The sequence below is a fragment of the Bos taurus genome, chromosome 22 (genome assembly GCF_002263795.3).
Source record: "Bos taurus isolate L1 Dominette 01449 registration number 42190680 breed Hereford chromosome 22, ARS-UCD2.0, whole genome shotgun sequence".
Taxonomy (NCBI): Eukaryota; Metazoa; Chordata; class Mammalia; order Artiodactyla; family Bovidae; genus Bos; species Bos taurus.
Window position 1 is genome coordinate 5,295,830 of NC_037349.1, and position 16,894 is coordinate 5,312,723.

General features: G+C 44.8%; 1 protein-coding gene across 4 annotated transcripts in view; it reads right to left on the bottom strand.

Annotated features, from left to right (window-relative positions):
• The window catches only part of GADL1 (glutamate decarboxylase like 1), a 194,179-nt gene that overhangs the window by 86,586 nt on the left and 90,699 nt on the right, over positions 1-16,894 (bottom strand). For all 4 annotated transcript variants that reach the window (XM_010817522.4, XM_010817525.4, XM_010817523.4 and 1 more), the window contains exon 12: positions 7,935-8,134. In XM_010817522.4, the coding sequence (XP_010815824.2) occupies positions 7,935-8,134 (200 nt within the window). The remainder of the gene's footprint in view (positions 1-7,934; positions 8,135-16,894) is intronic.

Consider the following 16,894-nt stretch of genomic DNA (forward strand, 5'->3'; position numbering starts at 1 on the left):
AATTCCATCTGAGAGATTACAGAGATTGTGTGTCATGGGAGCAGATAAATGATACACGGGAGACCTAGCAAAGCAGCAGAATGGGAGTTCCTGAGTTGTTTGTTGTTGTTGAAAAGACTTACGCACATGACTTTTCTGGATTTGCTTTAAAAATTGCCCCTCAGTGAATATCCATTTAACTAGAGTGTCGTAACGACAGCCTACAAGGTGCCCTCAGCAACCAGAAGCCCTGAGGATTGTAACACATTTTCAACTTTCCTAAGCAGATATCAGAGATCACAATTGCCTGCCTTCTGCAAGAAATGGTGATTTTAAACCCCAGCCTTCTCGGTTTCAATTATGCTTAATAATCACATGCTGCTTTAGGTTCACAATGTCACTGGTTTTCAAACAACCGAAGAAAAAGGCAAGGTTTTAGTCATTAATATTTCTTGAAAGCAATGTTCTCTCATTCAGTGAAACGACAAGGGTCAAATGGAAATTAGGGAATGCCTTGGAGATCTTCTAGGAACTAAGTAGCTCCTTCTTTCTGGATTTGACAACTCATAAAACAGGAATTGCTGTCCTCTTGAGAGGGTCTGTTCTTGCTTCCCCGAGGGAAGAGGGAGCATCTGGCCAGGGTGATGCTGTCCACTGGTCCACCAAAACCTGGTCCTTACATCCTAAGGTCAATATACAAATTTTAAAAATATTTACTTATTTTTATTTATTTATTTAGGCCATGCTAGATCTTAGTTGCAGCACACGGGGTCTTTCATCTTTATAGTGGCGGGTGGGATAGTGTGTCTCGGTGTGCAAACTCTTAGTTGTGGTACATGGGATCTAGTTCTCAGACCAGGGATTGAACCTGGGTCCCCTGAACTGGGGGGCTTCCAAGGTGGTGCTAGTGGTAAAGAACCTGCCTGCCAATGCAGGAGACGCAGGAGACAAAGGTTTGATCCCTGGGTCGGGAAGGTCCCAAGAAGTAGGAAATGGCAACCCACTTCAGTATTCTTGCCTGGGAAATCTCATGGACAGAGGGACATGGTGGGCTACAGTCCATGGGGTTGCAAAGAGTCGGAGACAACTTAGTGACTGAAAAACAACAACAACCACATCATTAGGAGCTCGGGGTTCTGGCCGGTGGACCACCAGGGAAGCCCCCAGTATACAATTTTCAAACTAAGCTCCATTCTGGTTCAGTGGCATGGAAGCATTGCGTCCACGGAGTCAGTGTGACCCTCATTGCAGTGCGCCAGGGGCAAAGACTTGCACAGCCTTCCCCGTGTTTGAGAGCCCTGACTTAGCAGGCCTGTGGGAACGGATACCTTATCTACCTCAGCTACTGATGACAGATGTACATCCCAAACAGCAACAGAACTGTCATCTGCTGCTTTCCTTGGCTAAAGTTATCTACTGAAGAAAGTCATACTTCTTGGAAACAAAATGATGCTGCTGTGACCTAGCAATTAGCCAAATACAGACTTCTGACCATGCATGAGAATTTTTATTAGGTAAACTCTAAAACAAGTGGCTGAAGGTCAGTAGACGGGATGAGAAGTGGTGTTTTAACTCCTACCAGCCAGTGGTTTGAACGGATTATATTGGCTCATATAATCAATGGTGCTCTAGAGCTGGTTTGTACTGGTTAGTGAGATCCAACTGTTAAATATAAGAGCATTTACAAGCCGTGGCTGTTGGCAGCTTGAAATTTTCCACAGTGGGAGTACTTATACCATGGAAATTGGCTGACATTACAAATTGTGGCTTTTCTTCCTCCTGAGATCCAGTTTACTAGTACCCAACTGCACATGGGCACGAGCAAGTAGAGTAAACTTCAGAATTCAGAAAACGTTTTCCTCTATCCTGAAGAGCAGACCACACTTCATTTGAAAAAAAAAAATAAATCATGAAAATAAAGCACTGATGTTGCTAACTTAAAATAATTGTTATTCCCAGAGACGCTTTCTCCAAGTTGATAATTTCACATTTGTTTCAAGTAACATGCCTAAGAGGACTCTGCCTTGGCACGGGGGATGGGGGACATGGATGGCTTTTGCCCACTCCAGGAAAGGACTTGCTGGATAACAAGAATGTGGGAAGTTAAGGCAAGAGAACCACTGTGACTAACAGCACGACAGAAAAGGGACCATTTTTCAAATATTTAAATATAGGTCACAGAGCCTGCAGTGATGCTCACTGAAATGTTAATTTAATTCAATTCAGCATGACAAACATTTACAAACAATAAGTGTTGTTGAATTGAATTGAAATGTTAACATTTATTCTCCTGTGATATTTCTCTGCAAAAATTAGGAGGTATCCTTAGACTATAAATTAAATTCCACCCTGAGATGAATGTTAACTCTGTAATAAATGTGATCATCAAATATTTATATCTAGCTTTGTTTCAAGACACCTGCCATTGAATTACTTAGCGGCTTAGATAAAATAATGCAGATGCCACCATACTTATATAGTATGAGAAAAACACAAACAGGGCAATAGAACTTTCTGAACCTTTTAGTTCAGTGGGCAACTTTGAATATTTACGGTTGACAGTTTCATGTTTTCACCACTGGGTAGTTATCTTCTAGGACCAACCTCATTATACAGTGGAAGTGAGAAATAGATTTAAGGGCCTAGATCTGATAGAGTGCCTGATGAGCTATGGAATAAGGTTCGTGACATTGTACAGGAGACAGGGATCAAGACCATTCCCATGGAAAAGAAATGCAAAAAAGCAAAATGGCTGTCTGGGGAGGCCTTACAAATAGCTGTGAAAAGAAGAGAAGCAAAAAGCAAAGGAGAAAAGGAAAGATATAAGCATCTGAATGCAGAGTTCCAAAGAATAGCAAGAAGAGATAAGAAAGCCTTCTTCAGAGAACAATGCAAAGAAATACAGGAAAACAACAGAATGGGAAAGACTAGAGATCTCTTCAGGAAAATCAGAGATACCAAAGGAACATTTCATGCAAAGATAGCTCGAAAAAGGACAGAAATGATATGGACCTAACAGAAGCAGAAGATATTAAGAAGAGATGGCAAGAATACACAGAAGAATTGTACAAAAAAGATCTTCACGACCCAGATAATCATGATGGTGTGATCACTGACCTAGAGCCAGACATACTGGAATGTGAAGTCAAGTGGGCTTTAGAAAGCATCACTACGAACAAAGCTAGTGGAGGTGATAGAATTCCAGTTGAGCTATTCCAAATCCTGAAAGATGATGTTGTGAAAGTGCTGGTCTCAATATGTCAGCAAATTTGGAAAACTCAGCAGTGGCCACAGCACTGGAAAAGGTCAGTTTTCATTCCAATCCCAAAGAAAGGCAATGCCAAAGAATGCTCAAACTACTGCACAATTGCACTCATCTCATATGCTAGTAAAGTAATGCTCAAAATTCTCCAAGCCAGGCTTCAGCAATATGTGAACCGTGAACTTCCTCATGTTCAAGCTGGTTTTAGAAAAGGCAGAGGAACCAGAAATCAAATTGCCAACATCCGCTGGATCATGGAAAAAGCAAGAGAGTTCCAGAAAAACATCTATTTCTGCTTTATTGACTATGCCAAAGCCTTTGAGTGTATGGATCACAATAAACTGTGGAAAATTCTGAAAGAGATGGGAATACCAGACCACCTGATCTGCCTCTTGAGAAATCTGTATGCAGGTCAGGAAGCAACAGTTAGAACTGGACATGGAAGAACAGACTGGTTCCAAATAGGAAAAGGAGTACGTCAAGGCTGTATATTGTCACCCTGCTTATTTAACTTATATGCAGGGTACATCATGAGAAAGGCTGGACTGGAAGAAACACAAGCTGGAATCAAGATTGCCGGGAGAAATATCAATCACCTCAGATATGCAGATGACACCACCCTTATGGCAGAAAGTGAAGAGGAACTCAAAAGCCTCTTGATGAAAGTGAAAGTGGAGAGTGAAAAAGTTGGCTTAAAGCTCAACATTCAGAAAATGAAGATCATGGCATCCGGTCCCATCACTTCATGGGAAATAGATGGGGAAACAGTGGAAACAGTGTCAGACTTTATTTTTCTGGGTTCCAAAATCACTGCAGATGGTGACTGCAGCCATGAAATTAAAAGACGCTTACTCCTTGGAAGGAAAGTTATGACCAACCCAGATAGCATATTCAAAAGCAGAGACATTACTTTGCCAACAAAGGTCCATCTAGTCAAGGCTATGGTTTTTCCTGTGGTCATGTATGGATGTGAGAGTTGGACTGTGAAGAGGCTGAGCACCGAAGAATTGATGCTTTTGAACTGTGGTGTTGGAGAAACTCTTGAGAGTCCCTTGGACTGCAAGGAGATCCAACCAGTCCATTCTGAAGGAGATCAGCCCTGGGATTTCTTTGGAAGGACTGATGCTAAAGCTGAAACTCCAGTACTTTGGCCACCTCATGCGAAGAGTTGACTCATTGGAAAAGACTCTGATGCTGGGAGGGATTGGGGGCAAGAGGAGAAGGGGACGACAGAGGATGAGATGGCTGGATGGCATCACGGACTCGATGGACATGAGTCTGAGTGAACTCCGAGAGTTGGTGATGGACAGGGAGGCCTGGTGTGCTGCGATTCATTGGGTCACAAAGAGTCGGACACGACTGAGCGACTGATCTGATCTGAGTTATCTTCCAACTTCTGAAGATGACATCTGTCAGAAAGAATTAAAACCTTCTGGGGATTGTTGAGAAAGGAGCACTCTCTCCTTTTGACCTTGAAGTTGAACCTGGGAGTCTACAGATCTGACCCCCTTGGGAACTACCTTCCTACAGGGGAGTAAACCCAACATGAAGGAGAGCAGATCTGACTGATGGATGGAAATTAAGGCCTGGTGAACTTGCTTAAGCACTTAGAACAAGCCATTCCATGGTCATCACTACACTGACTTATAAGTTACATGAGCAAATAAATTAACTTTGTTTATAATACTTCAACGGTTTCTGTTGCTCACCACCAAGAGAGTCCTAATTTATGAAATATTTATAGATTTTTCAAACTACTTTTTAAACCCAAATCACCAGAAATGCTGACTTCTAACAGGCTTCTGAAAGTGCCAAGCCATCTCTTTTCCTGTCTTTATTTCCAAGCCCTTCGGCATGTAACCTTGCAGTTCTTCCTACCTCTTGATACTGACCTTGGCCATCTGATCTGCTCGGGCCACTGGAATGCTAATGGGCATGATGCGTGCTATCAGGAGTTTAAAGCAGGCTTGCCCTCTTGGGCTTCTGTCACCACCATCACAAGAAGAGGCTCTGGCTCAAGGAAGTTACAAGACGTGCCAGCAGCAGACCCAGGCCTCCCCCCACCCCCACAGCCACCGGAGAATGAGATGAAGCCACTCCCGCCAACTTGCAGACCTCTCAGAATAAAGAACTGTCGGTTTAAGATCCTGGGTCCTCACTATTTCCAAGGCAGGAATACAGACGCAGACACAGAATGGACACATGCAGACTCAGTGGGGAAGGAGGCGGGGCGGGATGAATCTGGAAGCAGCACTGATGTATACACACTGCTGCTGCTGCTGCTGCTAAGGTGCTTCAGTCATGTCTGACTCTGCGCGACCCCATAGATGGCAGCCCGGCAGGCTCCACTGTCCCTGGGATTCTCCAGGCAAGAACACTGGAGTGGGGTGCCATTTCCTTCTTCAATGCATGAAAGTGAAAGTGAAGTCACTAAGTCATGTCCAACTCTTAGTGACCCCATGGACTGCAGCCCATCAGGCTCCTCCGTCCATGGGATTTTCCAGGCAAGAGTACTGGAGTGGGGTGCCATCACCTTCTCCGGTATATACACTACCATACGTAAAATAGCTAGCTAGTGGGAAGCTGCTGTCTAGCACAGGGAGCTCAGCTTGGTGCTGTGATGATCTAGAGGCAGGGGATGGGGAGAGCAGAGGGAGGTCCACGAGGGCTGGGATATAGGTATACATATGGCTCCAAAATCACTACAGATGGTGACTGCTGCCATGAAAATAAAAGACGCTTACTCCTTGGAAGGAAAATTATGACCAACCTAGATAGCATATTCAAAAGCAGAGACATTACTTTGCCAACAAAGGTCCGTCTAGTCAAGGCTATGGTTTTTCCTGTGGTCATGTATGGATGTGAGAGTTGGACTGTAAAGAAAGCTGAGCGCCAAAGAATTGATGCTTTTGAACTGTGGTGTTGGAGAAACTCTTGAGAGTCCCTTGGACTGCAAGGAGATCCAACCAATCCATTCTAAAGGAGATCAGCCCTGGGTGTTCTTTGGAAGGACTGATGCTAAAGCTGAAACTCCAGTACTTTGGCCACCTCATGTGAAGAGTTGACTCATTGGAAAAGACTCTGATGCTGGGAGTGATTGGGGGCAGGAGAAGAAGGGGACAACAGAGGATGAGATGGCTGGATGGCATCACCGACTCGATGGATGTGAGTCTGAGTGAACTCTAGGAGATGGTGATGGACAGGGAGGCCTGGCGTGCTGCGATTCATGGGGTTGCAAAGAGTCGGACACGACTGAGAGACTGAACTGAACTGAATGGCTGATTCACCTCACTGTGCAGAAGAAAGTAACATAACCTTGTAAAGCAATTATATTCCAATTGAAAAAAAAAGATCCTGGGTTTTCAGACAGTCCTCACTCGTACTCAGGGCACCCTTGTCCCACAGAGCGGCATGCAGAGCACCTGCAAGGAGGAGGAGGCTGATTAAATCTCAGGGAGACCCTGCAGGCTTTTGCCAGTGAAATATGAACAGGGAATGAAGAAGGAGAGGTTTTCCAAATCAGAGATCACAAACGTTGATGCTTCTGGTGACCAAGCAGGTAAGACAATAATTTTAAAAAAATAATTAAAACACAGCATGTGGCATTTGCCAGGCACTGTCCTGGGTGTTTTACAAATATCAGTTCACTGAATCCTCCTAACAGTTATCTGAGTTCGGCGTTGCTATCTTCAGGACCCTGGGATGGAACAGTACAGACAGTTTCAGCAGCTTGCCCCGGTCATGAAGCTTGTCAAGGGTGGCCCTCGCTTTCCCTGGCTCTTGGCCTCTCTGAACCACAATGAAACAGGCTTGACAAAACCTAGGGGGTGTGGGGGGCACCACTGTGTTCCGTGCCTTGTCACCATGTGGGACTGAGAGCGCGCTCATCTTCTCAAAGAAGCCAGGAATCTAGACTGTTTACAATTTCCCTCTTTAAAACTGTTTGGAATATTTGAATGCTCGATTTTTAAAACACTATTGAGGTTAACCCTATAGAGCTCAGGCTCAGCAAATCACAACTAGAGCCACACTTGGCCGTGGCCTGCCCTCCACCCACTGGTCTCAGCAGCAGAGCCCTCTCGGGTGACAAGCGCCCAGCACGCACACCTCAAGACCTTCTCTAGTGTCACTGCAAGTGGTTCAAAAGCTTTGTCCTTATGTTAGAAAAAGGCGAACAACCAGGGGGCTGCCACATTCGCCTCTGCCTGTCTGTCCTTCTGTCAGCCCCACGTTCTCACAGGCCATATTTCGGGTCCTTGAAGTTACTGGGATCTCTCCCACACCCAGAGATTGGACCTGGGGCTCCCTCTGCCTGAAATCAGTCATCTCTCCTTTCCTCACTGGGTCTTAGCTGCATGTCACTTCCTCCAGGAAACCTCTGCCAGCAGCCCTCATGACCATACTAGAGAATGCACCTGAGTGCTTCTGGAGCATCGTATACCTCCCCTTACCAAGACGTAGGTGCACCTGTATTTTATCTGCTCTGCCGCCTGGATGTATCTCTCCCCAGGCTAGGATGCTGCAGAGCAGAGGGGAGAGCTGCTTTGTTCCCAACATCTACAATAGAGGGTGCTGAGAAAATGGTTATGACATGAAAGAAGGGATCCATATATGAGAGAACATGTACAGATCTTACAAACGTACTTTCAGTGAGCCTATCAGAGACCCACGGACACACAGACACAGCAAGTACCTAGATAAAGCAAGAGCGCGGTTAACTCTTTCCTCAAGGCCTAGCGTGCCCAGGGCCTTCCAGGCCAGCCAGAACTTGAATGCATCTGGTCTCCTGCTGCATTGGATGGATTTGTCGCCTGTGTCATAGCTGACATCATAAAATTTATCCTGCTGGAAGAGGTAAGACGCGTTGGCCGAGTAGCATCTCTTAAGAAGGTCCTTTTGGGGGAAAAAATAGAAAGAAAGACAACTTGTAATATTGTCCATTTTTCAAATACATTTGATTTCAAAAAAACACACCCCACCAATGAAACCTCGTATAATATTCTACTGCTTTGTGCCAAAGGCATTTGGTCTGGCTCTGTGACTGACCTGTGTCTGGAACACTTGGTGTGTATTAACTTTGAGACACAGACAACTCCTTGTATTTTCAAAAAAACCCAAAATCCTCACAGTTGAGAATGCTAAGTCCATCCTCACACTTGTATGGGTGAGTATTAAGAAACTTTAAACGACCATGTCATCATCTGTATGACATCAACATGGGCCAATTACTCCAGATGGGGAAAAAAAAAATCTATTTGTAACTCACTCAAGGTTCCACATTAGAAAAATACCCAACATACCATATATACTTTATACAATTTCACAGGCGAAAAAACTAGGCCTTGGGGACTTTGCTGGTGGTCTAGTGGCTAGGACTCCAGACTCCCAACGCAGGGGGCCTGGGTCTGATCCCTGGTCAGGGAACTAGATCCCACATACTGCAACTAAGAATTCCATGTCACAAGTAAGATCGAGGATCCCATGTGCCGCAACTGAGAGCCAGTGCAGCCAAAGAAATATAAATTAAACAAACAAGAAAAAACCTAGGCTTTAAAATCCCTTTTTTCAATTCATATCCATAATGAAAAGGCCAGAATTGACAGTTAACCCAGAGATTAAAAAAAAAAAAAAAATCTGAGGAAAGAGCAATGGAAGAGTAAAAAAAAGAACTGACTAAATAGCATCTACAGTTCCATAGGGTTTGGGGTTTGGTCTCACACTGGTTTTATCTGTAATCAAATTCAATAATTCAATTTATATTTATTGACTGGTTACTTCTCTTTACAATTTACCCTGAGTGACAATTTACCCTGCTTATTTCCATTCTACAGTCTTTACTTTGACTTCAAATTATTAGCATTTAAGCCCTGTTTCCTTCAAGTCATGTGGGATCTAAAACCCCAGGATTCCTAAGCCACCCCTCAGCCCCCACAATTCCCTGAGCATCTTCACTCCCAAGGAACACCTATTAGAACCTCTGCTTCCCCAGCATGGCCTTTCCTGGTGGCTCAGACGGTAAAGCGTCTGCCTACAAAGCAGGAAACCAGGGTTCGATCCTGGGTTGGGGGAAGGAAATGGCAACCCACTCCAGTATTCTTGCCTGGAAAATCCCATGGACGGAGGAGCTTGGTTGGCTACTGTCCATGGGGTCGCGAAGTGTCGGACGTGACTGACCAACTTCACTACCACTATCACTATTCCCCAGCATAACAGACTATTCAGTGTCCCTCAACCACGAGATCATGCCCTATGTCTTCATTTACACTGTTTGCTTGACCTTGTCTCTGCTTTAATATATTTGGCACATTCGGAAGAATATACCCAGCATATTTATAAGCTGTAAAGTTTACTAACATCGAATGTGGCTTCCCTCTTTGGGTTCCATCTCAGGTTCTGCTTCCCTCCAGCGTTTTTTACCTGCCCCTCCTGCTAGACCCCTTTCCTCCTCCCACCCTTGACTGCATTTGCTGGCTTTGGTTCTGAGTCACCCCTCCTCGGTGAGCAGCCCTCTATATTCTCTCCTCGAGAACCAAGCAGCTTCTCGACAGCAGGAATCATTTCCTGTCCATGTCCACACCCACAGGCTTAACACGGTATCGAGCACAAGACCCTCACTAAGCTGTTAGCTGAGGACACGGCTCCCCACATTCTGTCCCTCTCCCCCATCATCCTGACATATCATATGAACAGAATAAACACAGGCACAGGAACATCTTCCAGACTTTAACAATGCAGAACCACCAGCGCTGACAGGAAGCCCTGGAGAAACTCCCCAGAGTCACAGAGGTCCTAGAAAAAATGATCCCTCCTAAAGAGGGAATATGCATTTTATATGTTTTTAGAGACTATGTATTCATGCATTTAACAAACATTTAGAAACTTACTCATGATGAGTCGGGCATTGCACTTTACAGTGTGCATACCAATGTTTTCTAATAGTAAGGATTTGCAGTTTAGTGGGAGACTGATGTATAATTCAATGATTATTTTCAATATTTACTTCTAAGAATAAGCTTTCTTTTGTACACATTGTTATATTTAAAATAAAATGTTTTTCCATGAGAGAATGTATTTATTCCATGTACCCATCTGACTGATCAACAAGTATATAAAGAATAAAAAGAAAATTTCAAGGTATCATATTCCAAACGAAAGCACACATTTGCTGTTTCAATAACAATATTCGCCTGTGTGGACACTAATTTGGGTATTATTTGCACCAGAAAGTATGATTCAATACTATGCAAAAAAATGTATACTGACTATAGTCAAGAACTCCCAAGTCCCACTCATCCACTATCCAAAAGTAAACTGATTTTAAAATAACAAAGGAATGCTCATAAGCCTTCAGCCTGGCTCAAATGGGTAATATTGGTAGACATAGAAGAAGAGGAGATTGCTCCAAAGTGATCATTAAGGTAGAAAAAGTGTGTATTCTTTAATCTTTAGCTTAATTCTATCATCAATCTCTCAACTCTGATCATAGCTGCCACCGCCACATCTCCCTACTCTCAAAGGTCAGGAAATTTGGGTATTGTTTCCATAGCAACTACAGCCTGACCATATATTATGACATTAAAAGGCCACTGCAGCTTAAGGACAAAGCACACACACGCGCACGCACGCGCGCGCACACACACACACACACACACACACACACACACACACACTTGTACTTGCATCATGAGTACAAATTTACTTTCATCGACCATGAAAGATGCAAAAAAATCCCCAAATCACGTGAACACTGGACACATCCCGGGCAAGTTTCAGTGCCTGCTGCCAGTGATTGAAAGGGAGAGGAACCCATCCATCCTGGGAAGACGAATGGCATCACTGTCGGCAAATGGAGGAGTGGAGAGCCGAGAAAGTATGTCGTAAGATGAGCGATTACCCTGCAGTCATGACACCGCTGATCTCGCTGCACTGAAAAATCCTCCTGCCTTGGGAAGGTTTCAAGAACAACTAGAGGCTTGGGACTTCCTTTATTGAAAATAAATGAGAATTCTCCCCTCAAAGTCCCTGCTTTGCATTTTGGTTTCTGTCCTTGTACTAAAATGGATGAGATGTCTCCAGTTTTAAGACAGACATCAACCAAGACGATGTTCAGATCTCCAGAGAAAAACAGCACTTTAGAGTAAGTGTGGTAAAAGTTAACGTTTTTGAAAATAATTAGTCACTGTTGTGCTATTAAAGAGAAGGACTGTGTTTGTCTTGCTCATCTTTATATTCTTAGCCCTGGCAAGACAATAAATACTCATTATCTAAATTTCAAACACAAATATTCAATGAGAATGCCAATTGTTCCATATTGTGATAGCATCTCAAACAGTTCTCAGGAATTAGGAGACCATGGGTTAGGACACATACCGTGACAAGTGAAAGAAATGAAATCAGCAGCTTAAGCAGAAAGGAGAATGTTTATAGGCATGTATATTTTAAAATCCAGTCATATATCATATATCAGGCACAGCTGGATCCAGGACTAAACCAGGAATCTATCTGTTCTCTCTATTTTCTCACGTGTTGGCCTCACTCCTAAAGCAGAACATGGGGAGGAAGCCTCGGAATGGGGGCTCGCAGTAGGACCTGTGAGCCCAGAGGGAGGCTCTGTGTGGAAAGCCAGGAGATCAGAGAGGAGGCGGCCTTGGCTGGTGATGCTACCCCTGCAGAGAGAGACCAGTGACCTTCCAGCCTCAAGCTCTGTGTGAAGCCAGTGGGCCAGCGAGCGTGGGACATCGTTCCCAGCAGCCAGGCACCATTCGGGGCAAAGCAGAGGAAAACCGGAGGACGAATGACACAGTAAAGGGAGTGGACAAATGACAAGCCCACTACCAGAGGCCAGAAACCACAACTCTCCTTTCCACGAGCGCGTGACGGGCCTCAGTGGAGCTAACGTTTGCGGAGTCCTCATCGTGTGCCAGGTACTGTGTGTGGGTGATCTCGTAAATCTCATAACAGCTTGAAGAGGTTATTCCATTACGTTTTCAATGCCACTGCAGGTGTGTGAAAGCTGCCACCTGGCAAGGTTCAGCTAACGACATAAGATCATGTAGCTACTGAGTGGTACAGCTGGCTTTCAAACTGAGGCTGCTAGGATTCAGGATGCGAACTCTCTAACCCGTGACACGCTCCTCTCTCTACACTGGAGCTTAAATACACGTGGAGGAGAAAGAAAAGAAAGAAAGTGAAGTTATTTATTTGTGTCCGACTCTTTGCGAGCCCATGGACAGCAGCCCACCAGGCTCCTCCATCCATGGGATTTTCCAGGCAAGAGTGCTGGAGTGGGGTGCCATTTCCTTCTCCAGGGGATCTTCCCCACCCAGAGATCAAACCTGGGTCTCCCGGATTGTAGGCAGTCGCTTCACCATCTGAGCCACAAGGGAAGTTATGTGGAGGAGAGGGCCCCATAAACATTCATGAAGAGCTTTTTGTTTGTTTGTTTTAACTGGAGTATAGTTGCTTACAGGCTTGTGTTAGTTTTTGCTGCACAGCAGAGTGAATCAGCTGTGTGTATACGTGTATCCTCTCGTCTTTGGATGTCCTTCCCGTTTTGGTCACCACAGAGCACTAAGTAGAGGGATAGGGAAGCTGGTGGGGTGAATTGGGAGACTGGGACAGACATATGTACACCATTGACACCATGTATAAAATAGACAGCCAATGAGAGCCCACTGTACAGCTCAGGGAACTCATGAAGAATTCCCGAACACGACAGTAGGGAACACACTGCACTAGAGGTCAAAGCCATTCACATCCTGTTTCCGACTCTTGCCTTGTTCCTGTGTATGTGACTTCTGGTCAGTAAGACCAGTCTCTAAAGCACTTGGAGATTCTTCTAAATAAGTGTGACTGGCCATACTTAATCTATCACATGGTCATACTTAATCACTGAAAATACATCCTGAGTCATGAGTCTACATCCTGAGTGATATTTTCATTGTCAAAGTTAGCTGAGCTCTCTTTGATTTCCACAGACCAGACAAGATTCTGCAAGCTCCTTTCCAGGAGCAGTGACTACCCAGAACTACTTGAAGTCTCCACTTCCAGCAAACATGTTTTTCAACTTAATCAAATCTCCTAAAAATTCTTCCCATATGGCTTCTCACATAGTCTGTCCCATATCACCCTTATTTACATACAAGAAATTGCCTAAATGCTTTAGGAAATGAGTCTATTAATCACCTCCGTACTAATTAATTCATTCCATATTGAGGTATTGAGAACTTTTATACAACAAGCACTATGATGCTGGGAGCCTAGAGACATAACCCCATGGAGGGACTAAGCATCTAGGCTCAAACTTGGTGACTGAATGTGCAAAACTAAATTTAGACTGTGAGTAACAGGAAGGCTTAGTTGTGGTCTAGAATACAAAACTGAATTTTTAAAATGATCATAGCTTCTGATGTTTCTTTCTGTATTTATTGAGGAAACATTTTGAGAGCTGGACTATCTGCCAAAAGCTGTGCTAGGCACTGTGGCTGGAACGGAAAATGAGAACATCACTATCCTTAAGAAGTCGAAGGTGGAGACGGGATGAGAAAAATAGGCAGTTACAGTACAGAGCAAGATTGGGGGAAAAACAAGGTCTAATGAGCAAGAAGGAAGCTCATCGTTCACCAACTTAGAGGCATTGTATGGGGATCTTCAGAAGCAGAAATGTGTCACCTAAGAGCTGAAGGATGAGGAACAAGTGAGTAAGAGACGGAATTAATTCAGCAAGAGCAGGGCTAATTAACGAGGTCACACAGAGAGGAAGAAAGAGAAGCCAAGACACTGAGGATCTCAAACGCCACGGGGAAAGTGACTGGCTGTGGAGTTCTCGGCAGCTCCTAGAGCTGTTACCGTTATTACTGATCTGATAGAATAATGTGAGAATCAGCACATGAAGATCCCACTTTGGGTTTCGTACCTTGGTGTCAGAGCTCAGAGCGAGTCACTTAAGCAGTTTGGGCGTCATTTTCCGCCTTGGTTTGGGCTTCCCTGATAGCTCAGTTGGTAAAGAATCCACTTGCAATGCAGGAAACCCCAGTTCTATCCCTGGGTCAGGAAGATCCACTGGAGAAGGCATAGGCTACCCACTCCAGTATTCCTGGGCTTCCCTGGTAGTTCAGCTGGTAAAGAATCCACCCACAATGCAGGAGACCTGGGTTCAATCCCTGGGTTGGGAAGATCCCCCAGAGAAGGGAAAGGCTACCCACTCCAGTATTCTGGCCTAGAGAATTCCATGGACTGTATAGTCCATGGGGTCACAAAGAGTTGAGCACAAGTAAGTGACTTTCACTTTCCTCCTTGATTAATGGAGAGAATGATTCTCACTCTCCCCTCCGTCCGGAACATGATGAAAGTCTAGGGAAACGGTGTTACTGGGAACACTCAGTCTGTGGCCAGCACCCTCCCTGCTGCTCCCTTTCGCATGCATATCCTCGTATCCTCGACCCTAAGCAGACATTCCCACCATTCTTTGATTTATGCTCTCCCCAGGCAAGATGCTGAAAAGGATGATGCCAGCTCTAGACTAACTCACTGTTTATGAAATGAGCCTGTTACACCTCCCAGCCACTCACCCTTTGTAACAGGATGTGTCTGCCAGTAACTCTATAGGAGTAGACTAAGTTGATAGAATACAGTAAAGCTATTATAAGACATCTTAGAGCAATAGGAAGACTTATCCATGGTCTTCATTCTCCAAGCAGAAGTAAGCCTGACCTTGCTTAACTATCATGATGATGGCTGTCTTAGATGATGTGGGTCTTTACAGTCCCAGTGTAGTTAGAATGGAAGCCACAACAAGTACAGTCCAGGGAGAGAGTGGGCACGGGCATGCACCAGGGGGACTGAGGGCCAGGAGCCATCACCTTATTAGGGGAAGCACACTGAAACCGCCCACCCTGGCCAGGCACCGTAGTAACCATTTGCATGAGTTGTTTTACGACGGAGGTCCTGGTAAGGGAACCTATAAGCCTCCACCAACTGGAAGAGCTCGCAAAAGGTCAAAATGAAACACCACATGTCCAACCACCTCCTAGAATCCTTCTCTCTGGCATTCATCTTGGCTGAGCAAGGCGTGCACCACCAGGAAAGACTCTTGAGTCAGAATGACTGGCTAAAGACAACCCGGAAATTAATGCCATCACCATAAAACTGGAGACTGCGAGCCATGAGACAGAGCAGTTCTCCTGGGTTCCCTTATCCTCCTGTTCTCCACCCTGGTGCCCTTTCCCAATAAAATCTCTTGCTTTGTCAGCACATGTGTCTCCTCGGACAATTCATTTCCGAGTGTTAGACAAGAGCCCAGTTTTGGGCCCTGGAAGGGGTCCTCCTTCCTGCAACAACCTGGCCAAGTGGAGCTGGTCTGGGGGTCTTTGGTTTCCTTAGGCAGAGGGGGGACAATGGATGTGCTGATTGACTGCTGAGGGGTAGGCTGGGGAGGAGGGAAGAGAGCAAGCCAATGACAACAATATCAGTGTAATTTTTCATGAAAGGAAGTAGATCAAACTGAATCATGGACAAGGTGGCTGTATTAGGCAGAGCCATGAAGAGTCTGGAAAGAAAATAAAGGAGAAGAAAGAGAAAAGAAAGAAGGAAGGGTAAGAAAATGCTCAAAGTTTATCTCTTTGGGGATTTCTTAAGTCTTTCCTTCTTTTGTTCTCCTTTCTTTTCTTTCTGACTTTCAGATGCAAATGGAACATTTTACAAACCCTTAGAAGGGAGAAGGAGAGGGTGGGATGATTTGGGAGAATGGCATTGAAATACGTATAATATCATATATGAAACGAGTCGCCAGTCCAGGTTCGATGCAAGATACTGGATGCTTGGGGCTGGTGCACTGGGACGACCCAGAGGGATGGTATGGGGAGGGAGGAGGGAGGAGGGTTCAGGATGGGGAACACATGTATACCTGTGGCGGATTCATTTCGATATTTGGCAAAACCAATACAATATTGTAAAGTTTAAAAATAAAATAAAATTAAAAAAAAAAAAAAAGAAAGAAAGGAGAGTCGGTTATCAGAACCACTTGGAGCAACAAAAACCTGTGCCTTCAGTCTTCCCTATACTCCTGTCTCTGTCCGTGAAACTTCCACCCGATTTCCTAGCCCCATGCAGTCACTGATGATGGTGGCTTGTGTGCTTCATACGCTGCTCAGCTGTGTTGTAAGATCCGCCAACTTACTGGCAATCTGCTTCAAACGGTAACCAGCCAGGCCTCCACTTCCGGGACCTGCACTCACCGTATGTCTCTGTCATGCCCCGCACACAGATGTGTCCATCTGTCCGACAGACACCTCAGAGCAGGTGTCCTCTCATTCCTGAATTCTTTACACAGACACTCTTCATTTTCCATTAATCCCTCTTTTGGGGATTTATTTAATTCATTTTCTTCCTGCTGTAGTTTTTCTAATTATCAGTTACAGTAGAAAATTATTAAGTCATCTCATGTCACCTCCTTGGAGAAGGAAATGGCAACCCACTCCAGTGTTCTTGCCTGGAGAATCCCAGGGATGGAGGAGCCTGATGGGCTGCCGTCTACAGGGTTGCACAGAGTCGGACGTGACTGAAGCGATGCAGCAGCAGCAGCAGCATTGCACCTCCAAGTTGAGAAAATCTGTTTTTAATGAATGGCCACAGTTTCTCCCTCAACTTATCACC